Source organism: Sphaerodactylus townsendi, linkage group LG11 (assembly GCF_021028975.2).
Source record: "Sphaerodactylus townsendi isolate TG3544 linkage group LG11, MPM_Stown_v2.3, whole genome shotgun sequence".
NCBI classification, from domain to species: domain Eukaryota; kingdom Metazoa; phylum Chordata; class Lepidosauria; order Squamata; family Sphaerodactylidae; genus Sphaerodactylus; species Sphaerodactylus townsendi.
Window position 1 is genome coordinate 77,565,573 of NC_059435.1, and position 19,788 is coordinate 77,585,360.

Consider the following 19,788-nt stretch of genomic DNA (forward strand, 5'->3'; position numbering starts at 1 on the left):
ACAGCTCAGCCCGGCAGAAGCCGGGGAATCAAACCCGGTTTCCTCAGATTAGATACAGGCTCTTCACCTCATGCTGCTCCTTGAGAAAATCAGGGGCTGCCAATCCCTCACCACTAACTTTCAAGGAATTCTCCTCACTTGCCTGGCCATCCTAAACTCTGCTTTTTTGTGCAACCATTTTGCTGCAGCTGCGGGATAGAGAAAGTGTCCCCCTTCAGTTTGGTGTGGTGGTTAAGAGAGCCGGACTTTAATCTGGTGGTGAAGAAGAAGAAGAGGAGGAGGAGGAGGAGAGTTTGGATTTATATCCCCTCTCCTGCAGGAGACTCAAAGGGGCTGACCATCTCCTTGCCTCCCCCCTCCCAACAAACACCCTGTGAGGTGGGTTAGGCTAGCAGAGGCTCGAGCTGTGACTAGCCCGAGGTCACCCAGCTGGCGTGTGTGGGAGTGCCCAGGCTAATCTGAATTCCCCAGAGAAGCCTCCACAGCTCAGGCGGCAGAGCTGGGAATCAAACCCGGTTCCTCCAGATTAGATACACGAGCTCTTAACCTCCTACGCCACTGCTGCTCCTTGAAATCAAGGCTGCCAAATCCCTCCTGCCCAACTTTCCAAGGAATTCTCCTCCTGCTTGCCTGGCCATCCTAAACTCTGCTTTTTGTGCAACCATTTTGCAGTTCCTCCAGATTAGATACACCAGCTCTTGACCTCCTACGCCACTGCAAAGGCACTTGGGATTGGTGATAAGGGGGGGGGGGGCACCTTTAAAGCAGAGTGGCTGCATGGACACAGAAGCCTCGGGGTAACAGGGCACACACCTCTACAGAAATGAAGGCAAGCAGTCTCTCACTCAGTTTCAGTTATCCTGTATGTGTGCATGTGGAAAAATAATGGGACAAATAGTTCGTTCTTCATATGTGTTTAATTTCTTGACCACATCAGGCAGATGTTCAACTGGTCCTGTGGATGACATTCATCCCACTTTCTTGAGTCATCTGCTCTGCTGGAAGGTTAGCTGCCGACTATGGTACGGTTGTTGTCTGCGTTAATGCTGCAGCCCCATACTGAATCTGGATTACATTCCTTAGTGGCGGGAGCCTGGTCAACTCAGGGGATAGGGCCGCCCCCTTTCAAGTGATAGAGGGCTTTCTGTCGCCGTTGCCTCCTGATCTGCAGGTTCTATTCTGGGTCGCCTCCCAAGGATCTGGCACGGCTCAGGTTGCCAGCACGTGGTGGCACTGGACTCACCCCCAAGGGGCAACTTCAACCGAGGAGTTTCAAAATCACCACAAAACGCACATCAGTCAGCCAGTCTTTCACCCTCCAAGTTGTTCAGGATTTGAAACAGGACCAAGGGGGGCACCAGGGCCTGGCCAAGTTCCAAAACAAGGGCATGGGTTGTTTTGGCTGCGTCTGTTTCTGCACTGACCCTAACAGTTTGTCCCAGTTAGAAATGAGAGAGCTTCAGCTTTCGAAATGGTGGCTACATATTGAAAAAAAGATCTTTTCCTTGGGCTTCTCTTGGGAGGCCGTACAAATGCTCACCACTCCAGAGATTTACCATCGCTTAAAGTCTAGATTATTTGATCAAGAATATCAATTTCTCCTGAGCAAAGCACAAAGCTCTTGCTCTCCAATATTCTTTGGGATTATCCCTCAGCAGTCTAGCCCTAGCTATATACCTGGAACATCTTGTTAATTATAATTGCAGATGGGTCATGACTAGAGCAAGGTATAACTCTTTTCCATCAGTACATCTCCAAGGTCGCTTCTCTACTATCCCACAAAATGAGCGTTGCTGTCGATTCTGTCCTGATACAACTGATTCACTTTCTCATATTCTGCTTCACCGTTCAAAATATAACAACTTCAGAACTGATTTGAGAACTGTACTACCAACAGGATTTATGCTTCTTTCTGATAAGGTAAAAATGGCTAAGCTTCTAAATAACTCTAATGCTGAAATCTCTGAAGCTGTTGCTACATTTTTACTCTGTGTACTGCAAGTTGTGTAATAATGATCTTTTTACTGTATTTGGAATTCTTGACACACTCCGGTTTTATGGCTAATAAAGGTTTTGGATTTGGATTTGGAAGTTCCAAAACACACACCCCCCTCCACCCTAGCCAGATTATTTTGCAATTTCCTTCTCGCCATCTCCTGGTTCCTTAACAAGGCGTGCTGGTGGACCTTCCTCCCCAAGATTCACAGCACAGCTGCTGACATCCCCCTGGCAAAAAAGGAGACATTCTTGTCTTGGATTTTGTACTGGTAAACTTGCCGGAGGTCTCTCTTGGCTTTCTCCTCCCACGAGCCATGATGGATGATTGTTAACTGCAGGGAGAGAAGAAAAGAGTTCTCAAAACTGACCTCCATGGTAGGTTCCTTCTTGCAGGGAGAAAAGTGAGACAATACATGGAATTAGAAATATCTTACCAGAGATGGGAAAACACAGATGCATCGTAGAACGTTATGGAAGGGTAGATGACCCACGCCAGCCCAGTCTCATCAGATCTGGGAAGCTACGTAGGGTGAGCACTTGGATGGAAGGCCACGAAGAAAGCCTACGGTTGTTATGTAGAGGCAGGTAATGGCCAACCGCCCCTGAACATCTCTTGCCCCAAAGACCCCATGAGGGGCCACCATAAATCAACTGCCACTTGGCGGCACTTTTCCACCACCGTGAAAAGGTGTGATAGCAGTTGCAGATTTGACTTTTAGCAGTAGAAGACTTTATTTACAGTCAATGACTAGATATATTACAAATCTCCAAAATATCTACAACAAAACAAGAATGCAGATCTCTCTCCCGTATTCCAGCACTATCCATCTATATATCATTATACTTTGTAAACACACCAAACAGCATAAAAATACTAAACAAAACAAAAATATCTAAGGGGGATACCATATTCAGATCATTTTTTCTTTTTCATAATGAATAGACAGAGTTTTGCTACCCATTTAGTAATATTCTCCTTATCTTGTAATAGTTTTTCACAACACACTTTATCAGAACAATATGTCATTTTGTGTAGTAGATGTGACAGGCATTTTTTCCTTGCCTCCTCATAAAGGGGACACTTTAATGCCATATGCTCTATAGTTTCTACAGAATTCAGAGAGCAAGAACATAACCTTGCAGCGTAAGGTATCTTTTGATATTTCCCTTCTAAGACAGCAGAAGGTAAATGTGCACTTCTTGCAAGAGTAAAAGCTCTCCTTAGATCTTTGTTATCCAGATAAGTTAAATAAGGAGCAGGGGCAGTGATATGTTTCTGTGTATAGCATAGAGGAAAATCTGAATATCTTGCCAGATCAGACTGTCGTGATACATCTTTGATTCTTTGGGTAAGTTCACTTTTAAAATGATCCCAATTTTTGATCATAGGGATGTTATATGGAAGGCCACATTTATTAAGGCTTTTAGCAGTAAGATTTGTCTCCCTCTTTAAAATCTCTGGAAAACAGAGGGAGCGGAAGTTTTGGAAGGTGGTCGAGTCTCCTCCTTTGGAGTTTTTTAAACAGAGGCTGGATGTAGTCTTCTTCCAACTCTATGATTTTACGATGTAAACAGAGGTCTTTACATTATCCGCTCCTTGATCTTTGCAACTGGAGATGCTGGGAAATTACACCTGGGACTTTTGCATGCAACACAGATGTTCTACCACGGCTTCCAGGGAACCAAGGGAAGAGGCCAACTCACCTGCCCGTGCACGTCCTTACAGAAGCCGGTCGCCAGCCCTTCGGCCCACAGGATCCGGTTGGCCTGGTGACGAAGGGCCTTCGCAAGCAGCTCATTCTCCTCGTCCTCTGAATCTTCACTGCCGCGCACCATCACCACCGTGTTCCCCTGGGCCAGAGAGCATCACAATTACTGCCCACGAGATATTTCAGCACTGGAAATGATTTTATCATGTATATTTCAAACCATCGGCTGCATTGGAGGTTCTTATGAAGAAGAAGAAGAGTTTGGATTTATATCCCCCCTTTCTCTCCTGCAGGAGACAATCTCCTTGCCCTTCCCCCCTCACAACAAACACCCTGTGAGGTGGGTGGGGCTGAGAGAGCTCCGAGAAGCTGTGACTAGCCCAAGGTCACCCAGCTGGCGTGTGTGGGAGTGCACAGGCTAATCTGAATTCCCCAGATAAGCCTCCACAGCTCAGGCGGCAGAGTGGGGAATCAAACCCGGTTCCTCCAGATTAGATACACGAGCTCTTAACCTCCTATGCCACTGCTGTTCACTGCTTATGAGGGCAGAAAGGCGGGAAATGAATTTTGTAAACAAATAACCACTCTGGAAGAAAGCCAGAAAAGCTAAAACACAGAAAGAGCTCAGGCTTGCTAGAGAAGATAAAAACAATTGTAACCGGCTGATTTGGTTATGTTCGTAGCAAAAGGACGAAAACAGAAGCCCAGTGAGTGACCTTGGGCCCATCACATACTCTTAGCAGGTCCTACCTTACAGGACTGTTGTGAGAAAATCAAGGAAGGGAGAATGATGTTCTAAAAGCCACTTTGAATCCCAACTGGGAATAAAATTCGAATAGAAATAAATAAATGCATACCTTTAGCAAAGTGTTCACTGTGACTCTGCAGTAGTGGATGAAATCCAGCACATCAGTCAGCTTCACCCCCAGGCTCAGAAAGACACTGAGGTCGTCCACAATCAGCACAGAGCCCTTCCAGGAGTCCCCACCAGCAGTCAGGCTGAGGGCCGCCTGGACAAACTCATACAGTGCTTTCAAGTTGGAGCCATCTCCGCTGCAGGTGACAGAGGGAGAAAGGGAAGGGTGTCAGGACAAGGACCAAGCCTTTGGGGGGGGGGTGAAACAGTTTCCTTTCGCATGCAATCCCAGCACTGCTGTCTGTGCTGGGCTGGACAATTGGATCACCACCGAAGGTGACCACACAAATATATCAACTATATAATTAATGCACAGTTTTTATTCACAGTTTTGTTTCACAAGGGAGCAGCAGTGGCGTAGGAGGTTAAGAGCTCGTGTATCTAATCTGGAGGAACCAGGTTTGATTCCCCGCTCTGCCGCCTGAGCTGCGGAGGCTTCTCTGGGGAATTCAGATTAGCCTGTGCACTCCCACACACGCCAGCTGGGTGACCTTGGGCTAGTCACAGCTCTTTGGAGCTCTCTCAGCCCCACCCACCTCACAGGGTGTTTGTTGTGAGGGGGGAAGGGCAAGGAGATTGTCAGCCCCTTTGAGTCTCCTACAGGAGAGAAAGGGGGGATATACATCCAAAACTCTTCTTCTTCTTCTTCCCCATCAAGCAAGCGGGCTCTCAGGACCCTGGAGTTAGAGACTTCGAAGGAATCCTACTAGTAAGTTTGAAAAGGGTTTCATCTCCCACAAGCACCTCCTCCACTCCAGGATACCTGATGAACTGGAAAGGCCTGGCCTCAGCTGGCTCCTGCCGCTTGCTAAACAGGACGTCATGTGAAACTTTCAGACCTTCTAAGAACACGAGCTGTCCCCGTTCTTTGGCTGCCGTCAGACCAACTCCCTGGGGAAAAAGAGGAAGTGTCATGCCCAGCCCTCCACCGGACAAGGAGCATCTGCCTCGGGCTCCTGAAGAGATCCCTCCCCGCTGGTCCCCATTCACTCTTGCCAGACACCTGTAAGGATGTAAGAAGTGAGCCTGTGCAAGGTAAGCTCAGTTTTCTAAAGTGCAACCCCTTTTCTGGGCTTACATGGAGAGAGTGAGTTTTGGATTTATACCCTGTAAGGAGTCGTGGCTTACAAACTCCTTTTCTCTTCTTCTCCCCACAACAGACACTTTGTGAGGTAGGTGGGGCTGAGAGAGGTCTGAAAGAACTGTGATTAGCCCAAGGTCACCCAGCAGGCCTCATGTGAAGAAATGGGGAAACAAATCCAGTTCACCAGATAAGCCTCCGCCACTCAGATGGAGGAGTGGGGAATCAAACCCAGTTCTCCAGATTAGCGTCCACCTGCTCTTAACCACTACCCCACACCGGCTCTCTGCAGGTGAGAAGCGTGGGCCGCCTTCAGCCTCCAGAACTGTGTGGGATTAATTTCTCATCCCCTCTCCAACCTGATCCCTGCCCGTAGAAGGAGCTGCTTCTGTTCCCCACTCCGTGGGATCCCTTCCACAGAATGGGTCACTTGACTGGGTCAGAAATGTTGGTTTACCAGCATTTCCCAAGCAAATGCCTCACACGTGAAACTGCCCGACACTGATTATCAGCCCATCCAGGAGGGTCTTGTCTATTCAGAACGGCAGCGGCTTTCCCGGGCCAAAGGTGGAAGTGTTTCCCAACACCTGCCACCAGGTACTCTTAACCAGAGATGCCATGGGATGAACTTGAAACCTGCGTGCCAAGCAGACCCTTCCCCTAACCCACAGCCTTTCATAGTCTTGAATTGAATTAGACCACTGGTCCATTGGTGACTGTACAATGATTTTAAATCCATTAAGATTTGTTTCCCTGCTCCTCCACATGAAGCCTGCTGGGTGACCTTAAGAACATAAGAACAAGCCAGCTGGATCAGACCAGAGTCCATCTAGTCCAGCTCTCTGCTACTCGCAGTGGCCCACCAGGTGCCTTTGGGAGCTCACATGCAGGAGGTGAAAGCAAGGGCCTTCTGCGGCTGTTGCTCCCGAGCACCTGGTCTGCTAAGGCATTTGCAATCTCAGATCAAGGAGGATCAAGATTGGTAGCCATAGATCGACTTCTCCTCCATAAATCTGTCTGTCATGTCTCAAGAAACAGGAGTCGGAGGAACAAAACATGGTACTTTATTCCATAGCTGCTACTCACACATAGCTTAAAATCACTCTGCAGCTGTGCTCAATATAACACACTTACTAATTACCAATTACAGTGCACAGCTGCAGACTCTTAAAACCATACAATACATTACACCCCTTCCCCCTAACTCCTGTAATAATCTGGTGGGATTCTCTTTCGCTGCGATCGTCTCAGCTCCCGCTCTGGCTCCTGAGTCTGTGTTTGTTCCTGGTTCTGCAAAACAATTGGACCCTTTGCTGTTTCCTTATCCTGCATCTCCGTCTGCGCCCTTAACGCCCCAGGTTCCTCGGGGACAATTGGACTATTTACTGCTTCCTCATCCTGCAGCTCCATCTGCCCCCTTAACGCCCTAGATTCCTCAAGGACCTGGGGTTCCTGATCTACTGTTGGACCTGGCACTCTCTTCCTTACTTGGTCAACATGTCTGCGGATCACCTGCCCTTCTTCAGTTTCCACCCTATAAGACAAGGGCCCTGTTGGCTGCCTCACAACTGCTGGGACCCAACACGGACCTGCTCCATAATTTCGGACATACACCGTGTCATCCCTATCAAATGTCCGAGGTGCTTTCAACACTTGGTCTTCTTTTCGTGGACGATCATCAACTGAATCGGGATGCATTCGGTCCAGCAACGTCGTAAGTTTCCGATTCATTAGCAACTCCGCAGGACTCCTCCCGGTGGCTGTGCACGGTGTTATGTGCTGTGTTAACAAAAAATTCGCCAACCGACGGTGCCAATCCCCCTCTACTATTCGCCGCAATGCATCCTTTGTTGTACGCACCATCCTTTCTGCCTGCCCATTCGTAGCCGGATGAAAAGGGGCCGAGGTAACCTGGCGAATAACACCATTAGCCAGGAATACTCTAAACTCCTTAGATACAAACGCTGTCCCATTATCCGATACCACCGTATCCGGGAGGCCATGGGTTGCAAATAACTTACGCAGTGCCCTAATTACTGTTTGTGATGTCATTGACATTACTGGCACTACTTCTAGCCATTTGGAATATGAATCCACTACAATGAGAAACACCTGGCCCTGGAAAGGCCCTGCAAAATCAATATGTACCCTTGACCACGGTCTTTTTGTGGACTCCCATTGATAGGTAGGGGCCTGAGGTGGGGCAGGTCGCGTTATCTGACACTCCCTGCACCTGGCCACCCATTCTTCTATTTCACTATCCATCTTTGGCCACCACACATAACTACGGGCCAATGCCTTCATTCTCACTATTCCAGGGTGCCCTACATGCAAGGCCTCCAGCACCCTAATCCTTAAAGCTGCTGGGATCACTACTCTATTTCCCCACAGTAAGCACCCCTTGTGGACAGATATCTCGTGCTGCCTCATTCCGAATGGTCTAAATTTTTCCTCTAACTTACCCAATGGCCAACCCTTCCATGCCCAATTCAAGACTCGGGCAAGCACTGGGTCCTTAGCTGACCTCTCTGCTATTTCTGCCGCTTGCACTGGAGGCTCTGATAATGATTCCAACATCAAAACCTCCAAAAGTGGGGAGTGATCTTCCTCCTCCCTTTGTACTGGCAAGCGACTCAACGCATCTACATGCCCAATTTTCTTTCCCGACTGGTGCTGCAAGACATAATCATATGCATTCAGAAACATTGCCCACCGCAGCATTCTAGGGGACAATATCTGTGGTGTCTGGCGCTCTGAGGAAAATAATCCCAACAGCGGCTTATGGTCTGTAACAATCACAAATGGTCGCCCATACACGTAATCATGGAACTTCTTAACCCCAGCCACTATTGCTAATGCCTCCTTATCTATTTGCGCATAATTACGCTCCGTTGCAGACAACGTCCTAGAATAATACGCAATTGGAGCTTCCCGCATATCCTCCAATTGATGGCTCAACACTGCTCCAACTCCACACGGGGAGGCATCGCACGTCAAAACCAATGGCTTCCTCTCATCAAAATGAACCAATACACTGTCTGATGACAACAATCTTTTGACATCTCGGAATGCCTTCTCATGCTGACTTGTCCACTGCCACACTGCCCGCTTATCTAATAAACGGTGCAGTGGCTCTGCCACTGTGGCCTTATGCTTTAAGAATGAATGGTAAAAATTTAGCAATCCCAAAAATGCCTGTAGCTCTTGCTTTGACTGTGGTGCTGGGGCATCCTGGATGGCCCTCACCTTTGCTGATGTCGGGTGGATTCCCCTTGCATCTACCATGTATCCCAAAAACTCTACTTGCGCTACTCCAAACACACATTTTTCACGCTTGACACGCAACCCTACATCTGAGAAGCACTGCAGTACTTTCCGTACCCGTGTCATCAGTTCCTCCTCAGTTGCACCCACTATCAAGACATCATCAAAATACGGTATGACTCCCGGCAAGTTTCTTAATATTTCCTCCATCAAACTCTGGAATATCCCAGGAGCTACACTCACTCCAAATTGCAGCCGCTTTACTCTGAATGCCCCCCTGTGAGTCACTATAGTCTGGGCTTCTGCAGTGGCATCATCCACTTCCAGCTGTTGGTATGCCTGCGCTAGATCTAATTTTGCAAAAACCTTTCCCCCTGCCAATGTTGCTAACAACTGACTGACAACTGGCACTGGGTACGGATGTTTCTGCAATGCCTTGTTAATTGTGCACTTATAATCAGCACAAATGCGCACATCCCCATTGGCCTTCAGGGGGGTCACAATTGGAGTTTCCCACTTTGCATTTACCACTGGCTCCAATATTCCCTGTTCCAATAACCGATCTAGTTCTGCATCCACTTTAGAGCGCAAAGCAAATGGAATACGGCGTGATTTTAGACGTATTGGGGGTACTGAAGGATCAAGATACAATGATATAGATGGACCCTTATACTGCCCCAGTCCCTCAGCAAACACACTCTTAAATTCTTCCACTAGCACCTCCCATGTTAACTTGCTAACCTCATGAATTCCAGTAATTGCAATTCCCAACCTCCCAAACCAGTCCAACCCCAATAGGCTCGTCCGCCTTCCTTCCACTATTAACAATTTCAAACATCCATCAAACATATGATATTTTACATGGACATTACACATGCCAACCACAGGTACTCTATGTCCTTGATAATCCGTAAGTGGTAAGTCACAAGATTGAATGTCCAAATCATCCTGTGGGCAAAATGTTTTATAAGTGTCCCATGAAACGATGGAGAATGCTGACCCAGAATCCACTTCCATCACACAAGGGACATCCTGGATCTTCACAGTCACCGACAACTTACGCTGAATCTCGGGTTGCACGTGGTTAATTACATCAGCTGCGTAAACACCATCACACTGCTCATGTGGGGGTTGGCCAGTCAAGCCAGCTACATGGGGACAGCAAGGTGCATCCACAGAGTGTGTAGCAGATGAGCCGGGAACATGTCTTCTTGGTCCCTGATGCCTTTTTTCTCTGCACACTCTCCCAATATGCCCCCAACGTTTACAACAGAAACATTGTGCCTCTTTAAATTTACACCTTTCTCTCTCATGGGGCCCACCACAACTCATACATTTCTCTGTTAACATCCTCCCCCTCTGTTGTGGTGGTCTTCCCATCTTCATTGCACCATACTGCAGTCTCTGAATTTCACCATTACCCGGGTCTACAGTCCCACTGCCAGCTGTTTGCAATCTCTGTGGGCTCCTGGCTTGTCGCACCTCCCGAGTAGAGGCTGCAGCAAGTTCAAAATTCAAGGCTTCTTGGTATGCCATTTGAAAAGTCAAGTCTGTCTTTGCCAGCAGCAACTTTTGCAATGGTGCCTCTCTCAGGCCACAGACCAGACGATCCCTTAACATTTCTTCCAAATTGGAGAAATTACATTGTTGTGCCAACCGCCGTAAGACTGCAACATAATCTGCAATGCTTTCAGTCCCCTCCTGATCACGTTTATAAAAAACACTCCGTCTAGCTATTTCTGACGGTTGGGGAATGAAATGGTTCCTTAATGCAGTCAGTATTTCTACAAGCGGTGTTGCTGATAAGTCTCTTGGCGCTATCAATGCTGAGGCGAGGTCAAACACCCCTTCACCACAGAGGCTCAAAAACACGGCTCTTTTCCTTTCTGGGTCTGTTATGCCATTTGCCAGAAGATAAAATTCCAATCGGGCCTCATAACTCTGCCACTTCAAAGGAAACTCCAAATTAAACTGTTCCAGCTGCCCTTGAAAGGCCATAATTTACTCACAGTCCTTGCTTCACAAAACTTGCTAGACTCGTCATAAGTTTATCCTCGTCGCCAATTGTCATGTCTCAAGAAACAGGAGTCGGAGGAACAAAACATGGTACTTTATTCCATAGCTGCTACTCACACATAGCTTAAAATCACTCTGCAGCTGTGCTCAATATAACACACTTACTAATTACCAATTACAGTGCACAGCTGCAGACTCTTAAAACCATACAATACATTACACTGTCCAAGCCCCTTTTAAAGCTATCCAGGTTAGTGGCCATCACCACCTCCTGTGGCAGCATATTCCAAACACCAATCAAACGTTGTGTGAAGAAGTGTTTCCTTTTATTAGTCCTAATTCTTCCCCCCAGCATTTTCAATGGATGCCCCCTGGTTCTAGTATTGTGAGAAAGAGAGAAAAATTTCTCTGTCAACATTTTCTATCCCATGCATAATTTTATAGATTCCCAATCATATCCTACTTCAGCCGCCTCTCTCCAAACTAAAGAATCCTTAAACTGCAGCCTCTCCTATAGAAGGTGTCTCGGACCTGGGCCAGTAACAGTTCTTTTCTCAGCCCCACCCACCTCAATGCAGGAGCCTGTTGAAGGGAGAGTGGATGTCCACAATGGATTCAAGTTATAACCAGGGATATCCACATGCATGAGAGTGCACGACACACAGAGCACACCTGCCAGGTTCTACCAACACCAATTCAGGATGACAGAAACACCAAATGTCGGGGCCACAATGCCAGTGACTACACTGTAGAAGAGCCACGCAAAACATCCCCTTTGCATCCAGCTGGAGAAGGGGACAAAGACACACAGTTCAAGTTGAAGGCATTCCTATTATTGAGCAGTGTTGGAGACAATTATTTATTTATTTTTCAAACTTATATACCGCCCAATCCCCAAAGGGTTATAAAGGCTAATATAAAGGCTAATAACAAAACATACAATGAGGGCACTTAGTCAACCTAAGAAGCGTAATGGGACAGTACTTAGTAACAAATTCTCATAAACATTGTACAAGATCTCATAAACATTGTACATAAGGCAAGAGACCTGTAACATTCATATTGCGTTCCAATAAATTGAAAGAGTCAGTATCACCAATGTTCAATGAGTCAAAAATATCAATATTGTGGGCTGTTGTTGAACATAATGCAAATAACGTCCAGCTCTCAACCTTGTCTCTGCAGAGCTGTGCAATTCTAACATAATTGTACTTTGATGATATTCTGGGTTAGAATAATAGAATCCTAGAGTTGGAAGAGCCCCCAAGGACCATCAAGTCCAACCCCCTGCCATGCAGGAACACACAATCAAAGCACTCCTGACAAATGGCCATCCAGCCTCTCTTTCAAAACCTCCAGAGAAGGAGACTCCACCACACTCCGAGGTAGTACATTCCACTGTTGAACAGCCTTTACTGTCAGGAGGTTTTTCCTGATGTTTAGGTGGAATCTCTTTTCCTTCACCTTGAACCCATAACTCCTGGTCCTAGTCTCTGGAGCAGCAGAAAACAAGTTTGCTCCCTCACCAACATGACATCCCTTCAAATATCTAAACAAGGCTATCATATCACCTGTTAACCTTCTCTTCACCCAACTAAACATCCCCAGCTCCCTCAGTCTCTCCTCGTAGGGCCGTGGTGGCGAACCTTTGGCACTCCAGATGTTATGGACTACAATTCCCATCAGCAACAGGGTCATCGCTCATCTTCAGTTGCAGCAGAACCCAAAGCAGCAGAACCAAATTGGCCATGCTGGCAGGGGCTGATGGGAATTGTAGTCCATAACATCTGGAGTGCCAAAGGTTCGTCACCACTGCCCTACGTGGAGCCAGGGATGCCATGGGCACCCACCAGCACCTATCCTGGCACCCACCAAGTGTTTTTTGAAAGTGGGCAGGGCCAGGTGGGGTTTTAGCAAAGCAAGCCTCCTGATTGGTCACTGGAGATTTGATTGTGCAGGGGGTTTTTTTAAGTTGCTTTGACAGCAGCTCAAGAACCTGAAGGTGAGCAGTGGCAGCCACCGGGTAGCTGGTTCTGTCTCCCGTGGGATCCATTTTGTGGTTGGCCCCACTATTTGCAGCGGCCATTTTGTAAGTGCACTGACCACATCGCTTCCCAAAGGAGCCCACAGGCTCAAAAAGGCATAAGAAATGCATTCAGAATGTTTCATACCTTTCAAATAAAAGGAGAGGAAATGGTGTACTAGGAAGCTGGCATCTGTCTTGGTGGCACCAAGTAAGGTCAGTTTCCCCTGGAAAACATGAAAGGGAAAACAGAAGGCAGGATAGTCAGACCCAACAGTCTGCAGAGGGGTTGGGGCTCAGGGGCACACCAGCTCGTTTGCATGGGGAGAGGACGGTCCCACAGTCACTTGCTAGCACCTTCAGTTTAAGGGGTCTCGGTTAGCAGGTGGAAAAACCTATCTCTTTCCCTAGAGGCCTTGAAGAGTGGGTGCCTGGGGGAGCAGAGTGCCATACACAGGAAGCCCCTCGCTTCATCCTGAATCTGACTCTCAGCCCATCAAAAGTTTTATTCCTGATCCAGTTCAAGGTGTTGGTGTTACCCTTTACAGCCCTGAACAGTCAGGGGTCCTGGATCTACCGGGCCGCATCTCCCAGCAAGATGCATAATCCGGACTAACTTTTCGCCTGGGAATTCTGTGTCCACCTCTTAGGGGCTGCTGCCTTGAAACGGCTCGTCTGGCCCCATGCAGCCCTCCAGCTGCAACCCTCTTCTCCAGCTCCCTTCTCTGTGTCCCCCGCTTTCCCGCTTGCAGAGCTGGGGGATGGTTGAGAAGAAGAAGAAGAAGAAGAAGAAGAAGAAGAAGAAGAAGAAGAAGAAGAAGAAGAAGAAGAAGAAGAAGAAGAAGGAGGAGGAGGAGGAGGAGGAGGAGGAGGAGGAGGAGGAGGAGGAGGAGGAGTTTGGATTTCTATCCCCCCTTTCTCTCCTGCAGGAGACTCAAAGGGGCTGACAATCTCCTTGCCCTTCCCCCCTCACAACAAACACCCTGTGAGGTGGGTGGGGCTGAGAGAGCTCCGAAGAACTGGGACTAGCCCAAGGTCACCCAGCTGGCGTGTGTGTTGGAGTGCACAGGCTAATCTGGTTCACCAGATAAGCCTCCACAGCTCAGGCGGCGGAGCTGGGAATCAAACCCGGTTCCTCCAGATTAGACACACGAGCTCTTAACCTCCTACTCCACTGCTGCTTGTGACCAAAGACGGGGCTTTGTCAGTGGTGGCCCCTCCTTCGGGGTTGCCATCTCTGGGTTAGGGAATTCCTGGAGATTTGGGGGTGCAGCCTGAGGAGGGCGGAGTTGGAAAGGGAGGGTGTGATGCCCTAGAGCCCACCCTCCGAAGCAGACATTTTCTCCGACGAGCGGTAATTACGGGAGCTCTCCAGGCCCCACTGGAAGTTTGCAGCCCCCTGTGCAATGCCCCCCAGACAGGGTCCGCAAGGCCCTTCCGCGGCCAAGGAACTACGAGTCCCAGCATGCTCCACTTCCCATGGAGGCGCGCGTTGCACCTCGGGAGCCGCCCATGCGCTCCCGCTGCCCCCCCCCCCGCCTCCCTTCCGGCGGGGCGAGGCCGAGGCCTTCCCGCGCATGCGGCTCACGTGCTTTGGCCGGTCCGCGAAGTCCCCGAGCAACTCGTTCAGCTCCGCAAACATCGCCGCTTGGATTAGCTACGGCTCCCGCGAAGGGACAGAAAACTCACGCCCGCGGGCCTTTGCGTCTGCAATCGGCAGCAGAGGGCAAGCGGCGATTGGGCACTTGCGCATGCGCCACAGGTCCCACGGGCCGCGCTTCTCTGGCCCTCTGCTGCAGATTTGTTTGTTGGCGGGCGGAGAATAACTCGGTCACGTGTTGCAGAAGGGGCGTGGCAAACGAGCCTTTTGGTCACGAGGTCTTGCTCCCCATTAAGTGCTCATAAATGCCCGCTTACTCCCATGGATTTTTATTGTGCAAGAAAATGTATTATACAATATATACCCATATGCTTTGCTTCAACTGTACTCCAGCCTCCAGGGCAAGTGAGGCCCCTTCCGCACATGCAGAAGAAAGCACTTTCAATCCACGTTCATAATTGTTTGCAAGTGGATTTTGCCATTCCACACAGCTGCAAAGTGGATTGAAAGTGCATTATTCTGCATGTGTGGAAGGGGCTGATGTGTTCTGGTAGTCCAGATTCCAGGTATGTGTTTCAAGCAAGTTGAAAGTTTATTGAAGAGCAGCAACAGGCAGCCTTTTACCGCAGGAGAGCCACATGGGCACGCTCGCTTGGGAGAGACAACTGCCGAAACAAGCATGTGCAGGATCTGGCCGTGAGCGTGCTTCTTTGACTAAAACCTGTTCAGATAAAGAAATGTGGCTGGTGCAGATTCACTTTGTGCAGACAAGGCAAGGATGAGCTGGAGTTTAAAATGGCAAACAAAAGCAGCTGGCCGGGGACTCACCTGTCCCTTGGGGCTGAATACTGATGTCCAAATGTTTTAACAGCTGCTTGGTGTGCATCAAACTGGATTTTGAGAAGGGCTGAAGAAACAACTGGAGGAGGGAGAAATTATTGTTTGGGAATATTTAAGATGCTGAGGGGTGCTGCCAGCCAGAGTAGTAGACTATACTGACCTTTGGGGGCCAATGTTCTGATTCCGTAGAAAGCGGCTTCATGCGCATGCTGCGCCCTTTGGTGTTTGGGAGGCACTTGGCTCTGTGGTCCTGGTTCAGTCCGCAGCATCTCCAGTTGAAGGACCAGGCAGAAGATGATGAGAAAGACCTGAGACCCTGGAGAGCAGCTGCCAGCCTGAGCGGACAGCGCTGATCTTAATGGGCCAGTGGCCTGATTCAGTACGAGGCAGCTTTAAATGGAACGCAATAAGCAGAATTAAAATGTGAAGGCTCCATGGGAGGGCCCCAGTCAAGGGAGGATGAGGTAGCAGGAGATGTGAAAGTCCTCTGCTTGAGCAAGCAAAAAGCCACGTGATGGGTAACGCATGCCTGCAATATAACCACAATACAACAAACCGCGCAACATACGTGTTTTCCAGTTTGCATTTTGCATATCGATTATAGAATCCATTGCACAGGAAAAAGGAAATCACGCTGGTAAAGAAGACATCATGCTGATGAAATTGCAAAAACGGAGGTTACGTGAGCCTGTTCTGTTGCTGTATTTTTGACCCTTGACAGCGGGAGTCTGCAAGGCAAAGACAACTAGAGTGTTACTTACAAGACTCTTGTGAGGTTTGGGAGTGTACTTTCCATTAGTGCCAGGGCAGGGTGATGACCCACCAGCACTATGAGACTTTGCAGTTTATTATTGGTTGAGTCGATATCAGTGGTGGGATCCAAAATTTTTTAGTAACAGGTTCCCATGGTGGTGGGATTCAAACAGTGGCGTAGCGCCAATGGGGCTGGGCGGGGCACGACGGGGGCGTGGCTGGGCATGACAGGGGCGGGGCATTAATAATTTCTCTGTTACTGTCAAAAACTCTTACTGTAAAAAAAAAGTTCCTAATTTCCAGCTGGTATCTTTCTGTCATAATTTAAACTCATTCTAGCAAGTCCTATCATCTGCTGCCAATAGAAACAACTACTTCTCTAATTGACTGCCTGTCAAATACTTAATACTTTCAAATACTTAATTTTGTTTCTAGAAATCAAAAGGATACTTTCCTTAAACAAGGAACTTACCATATTTCTAAAACATGTTTTTAAAACAGCCCAACAACGGAGAATGATCCCGTTTTCTACCTTCACTAACCAGCCACATAGGAAACAACAGACTATGATTTTTGGACCTAATGTCTAACGGAAAAGCAGACCCAATTAGTAACCCCCTCTCGGCACACTCAAATAATTAGTAACCCACTCTCGGGAACTGGTGAGAACCTGCTGGATCCCACCTCTGGTCGATACCCATTGATATGTATATTACTGCAAGTCATGCAAACTGAGAGTTAATATTGCTTATGTCCCACATAGGCCACTGCGCTCGGCAGTGGCAGAATTGCTGGTGACCCCTAGCCCCGCGACGATGCAGCTGGCCTCGACCCGGGCCAGGGCCTTTACGGCTCTGGCCCCAGCCTGGTGGAATACCTTACCTCCATCAGTCCGGGCCCTGTGGGATCTTGGTGAGTTCCACATGGGCCTGCAAGACAGAATTATTCCACCGGGCCTTTGGAGAGGCCGGCCGCGGTTCTACTGCCCCCCACTGAAACGCTGCCGAATTTCCATCTCTGTCATCTTGGTTGGGCCTGCTATGATTCCAACTGGGCCCACCTGTTCCCTCCCTTCCTTCTTTCATCTTTTCCCTTGCTTTTAGCCTTAGGAACGGGCGCCTGTCTGAACTGTTTTATACTGTTGAATGGCTTGGATTGTTTAAATTATATGTAACTGCTGCCGGAGTTTTAATGTTTAAGTTATGTTGTTGAGTTGCTGTTAATAACAGCCATGTTGTTGAGCCGCCTCGAGCCCTCCGGGGAAGAGGCGGCCTATAAATCTAAAATATATATAAATAAATAAATAAATTTATATGATGTTTATTAAATTGTATAAATGCAGTCTGACGGGTAACGCACGCCTGCCCCGCTGCAAACAGGGTAGTGGGTAATAATGCCGAACATGGTACTCGGCCTTGGTCTGACTGCAAAAGCCAACCCGCGTATTTCTTGCGCTCCACCAGGTGGCAGCCGGGATCAGCGGATTCTCTGGGAGCTGAGAAGCAGAAGGAAATGAAAGGCTGGTGGGAGAGATCTAACCAGACCTGTTCAACTCCACAGGGAGTAACTGAAAGCAGACAAGTCCTCCTCTCAGGAGAGAGCGTCTTTTTAAAAATCTAGCCGTAGGGATCCGTGCTGGGATCACGTGCAAGTTAGAGTGCCGTCATGTGCTCTTCCTGGGATTGGCTTTGAAAAATGACCCTTGGATCAACAAGTATTGCCTGCTCAGCTGGCAGAAGCTCTCCAGGCTCCCAGGAAGGGTGCACCTCACCAACGGCCAAGGACTGCAGCTGGCACCTCCTGCATGCCAAGCAGCTGCGTTCCCACCGAGCCACGGCCTCTCCCCACAAAGCTGCCCTGCCACGGAATCAGAGCATCTGTTCCAGGAGCAGCAGTGGCGCAGGAGGTTAAGAGCTCGTGTATCTAATCTGGAGGAACCGGGTTTGATTCCCCGCTCTGCCGCCTGAGCTGTGGAGGCTTCTCTGGGGAATTCAGATTAGCCTGTGCACTCCCACACATGCCAGCTGGGTGACCTTGGGCTAGTCACAGCTTCTCGGAGCTCTCTCAGCCCCACCCACCTCACAGGGTGTTTGTTGTGAGGGGGGAAGGGCAAGGAGATTGTCAGCCCCTTTGAGTCTCCTGCAGGAGAGTAGGGGGCATATAACCAAACCTCCCTCCTCCCTTCTCTTCTTCTTCTCCTTCTTCTTCTTTCTTCTTCTCTCTTTCTTCTTCTTTCTTCTTCTTTCTTCTTCTTCTTTCTTCTTTCTCTTCTTCTTAAGTGCTGTACCTTATGATTCTTGACAAATGTATTTTTCTTTTATGTACACTGAGAGCATATGCACCGGAGACAAATTCCTTGTGTGTCCAATCACACTTGGCCAATAAAGATTCTATTCTATTCTATTCTATTCTATTCTATTCTATTCTATTCTATTCTATTCTATTCTTCTTCTTCTTCTTCTTCTTCTTCTTCTTCTTCTTCTTCTTCTTCTTCTTCTTCTTCTTCTTCTTCTTCTTCTTCTTCTTCTTCTTCTTCTTCTTCTTCTTCTTCTTCTTCTTCTTCTTCTTCCCAGAGTTAGTCTTGTCTCCCCAGCCTGGCAGTGGCTCTCTGGGGTCCCAGGCCGAGGCCTTTCACAACACCTCCTACCTGGTATTTTCAACGGGAGATGTCAGGGATCGAACCTGGGGCCTTGCGTGTGCCATGCCAACCCCTGAGCCACAGGCCTGGGAAGCTATCTCGAAACTGCAGCTGATGTAAAATGCAGCAGCTAGGCGAGGTTGCAGGGATCCGGTCCCTCTGCCAACAGAGATGCAGTGGCTCTCCATCTGTTTCTGAGCCCAATTCAAAGTGCTGGTTCGTGCCTTTGAGGCCCTCATTTCAGAGGCAGGGGGGGTGAGGTGCCCGGGGCAACACTGCTCCAGTAAGTTGGCCTCAGACCATACAGGCCTTTGAAGGTCAAGACCAACACCTTGAAGAAGAGTTGGAAGAACTGTGACTAGCCCAAGGTCACTCAGCTGGCGTATGTTGGAGTGCACAAGCTAATCTGGTTCACCAGATAAGCCTCCACAGCTCAGGCGGCAGAGCGGGGAATCAAACCCGGTTCCTCCAGATTAGAATGCACCTGCTCTTAACCACTACGCCACTGCTTGAATTGGGCCCGGAAAGAAATTGTGATCCAGCGCAGGTGGGCCCAGACTGGTGATGTGGTCCCTGCGACTCACCCCAGTTAGCATCCTGGCTGCAACATTTTGCGCCAATTGAAGTTTCCAAATACTTTTCAAGGGCAGCCCCATGTAGGGAGCACTGCAGTAATCTAGCCATAACCAGGGCATGCACCAGAAGCCGGATCCTTTATACCCAGGAAGGGCAGCAGCTGGCTAACTGGAGGAATCTGTTCAATGGCACTCTTGGAGGGCTGTGCAGAGATTTTGGCCTGGGTTGGTCTCAACCTTTCCAGCAGAGCCTACCCAATGAGGACCGCTGTGGGACTCACCACCCCCTGTCCTGCTGAGCTGAGGCTCAGTGGCTTTGAGCGGCAACACAGGAACGGACCACCATCCCGGAGGAGGAGGAGGAGGAAGAGGAGG

General features: G+C 48.7%; 1 protein-coding gene across 1 annotated transcript; it reads right to left on the reverse strand.

Annotated features, from left to right (window-relative positions):
- Positions 1–1,969: 1,969 nt before the first annotated feature.
- ELP6 (elongator acetyltransferase complex subunit 6) lies at positions 1,970–14,838 on the reverse strand. Its single transcript, XM_048510413.1, has 7 exons — positions 14,596–14,838; positions 13,156–13,234; positions 12,269–12,271; positions 5,387–5,510; positions 4,565–4,760; positions 3,703–3,849; positions 1,970–2,330 (listed from the first exon to the last, which is right to left on the reverse strand). The coding sequence occupies exons 1-7, from the start codon at positions 14,647–14,649 to the stop codon at positions 2,202–2,204; spliced, it is 732 nt and encodes a 243-aa protein (XP_048366370.1). The 5' UTR covers positions 14,650–14,838; the 3' UTR covers positions 1,970–2,201.
- Between the last annotated feature and the right edge of the window lie 4,950 nt (positions 14,839–19,788).

Bases quoted from the DNA above. Each gene is read 5' to 3' on its own strand.
- ELP6 (XM_048510413.1), bottom strand. From the start codon at position 14,649: ATGTTTGCGGAGCTGAACGAGTTGCTCGGGGACTTCGCGGACCGGCCA. The intron at 4,761-5,386 runs GTATCCTGGAGT...TGTCACCTGCAG, and splicing joins AGGCCTTTCCAGTTCATCAG to CGGAGATGGCTCCAACTTGA. The intron at 2,331-3,702 runs GTGAGTTGGCCT...CTCTCCCTGCAG, and splicing joins GTAAGGACGTGCACGGGCAG to TTAACAATCATCCATCATGG.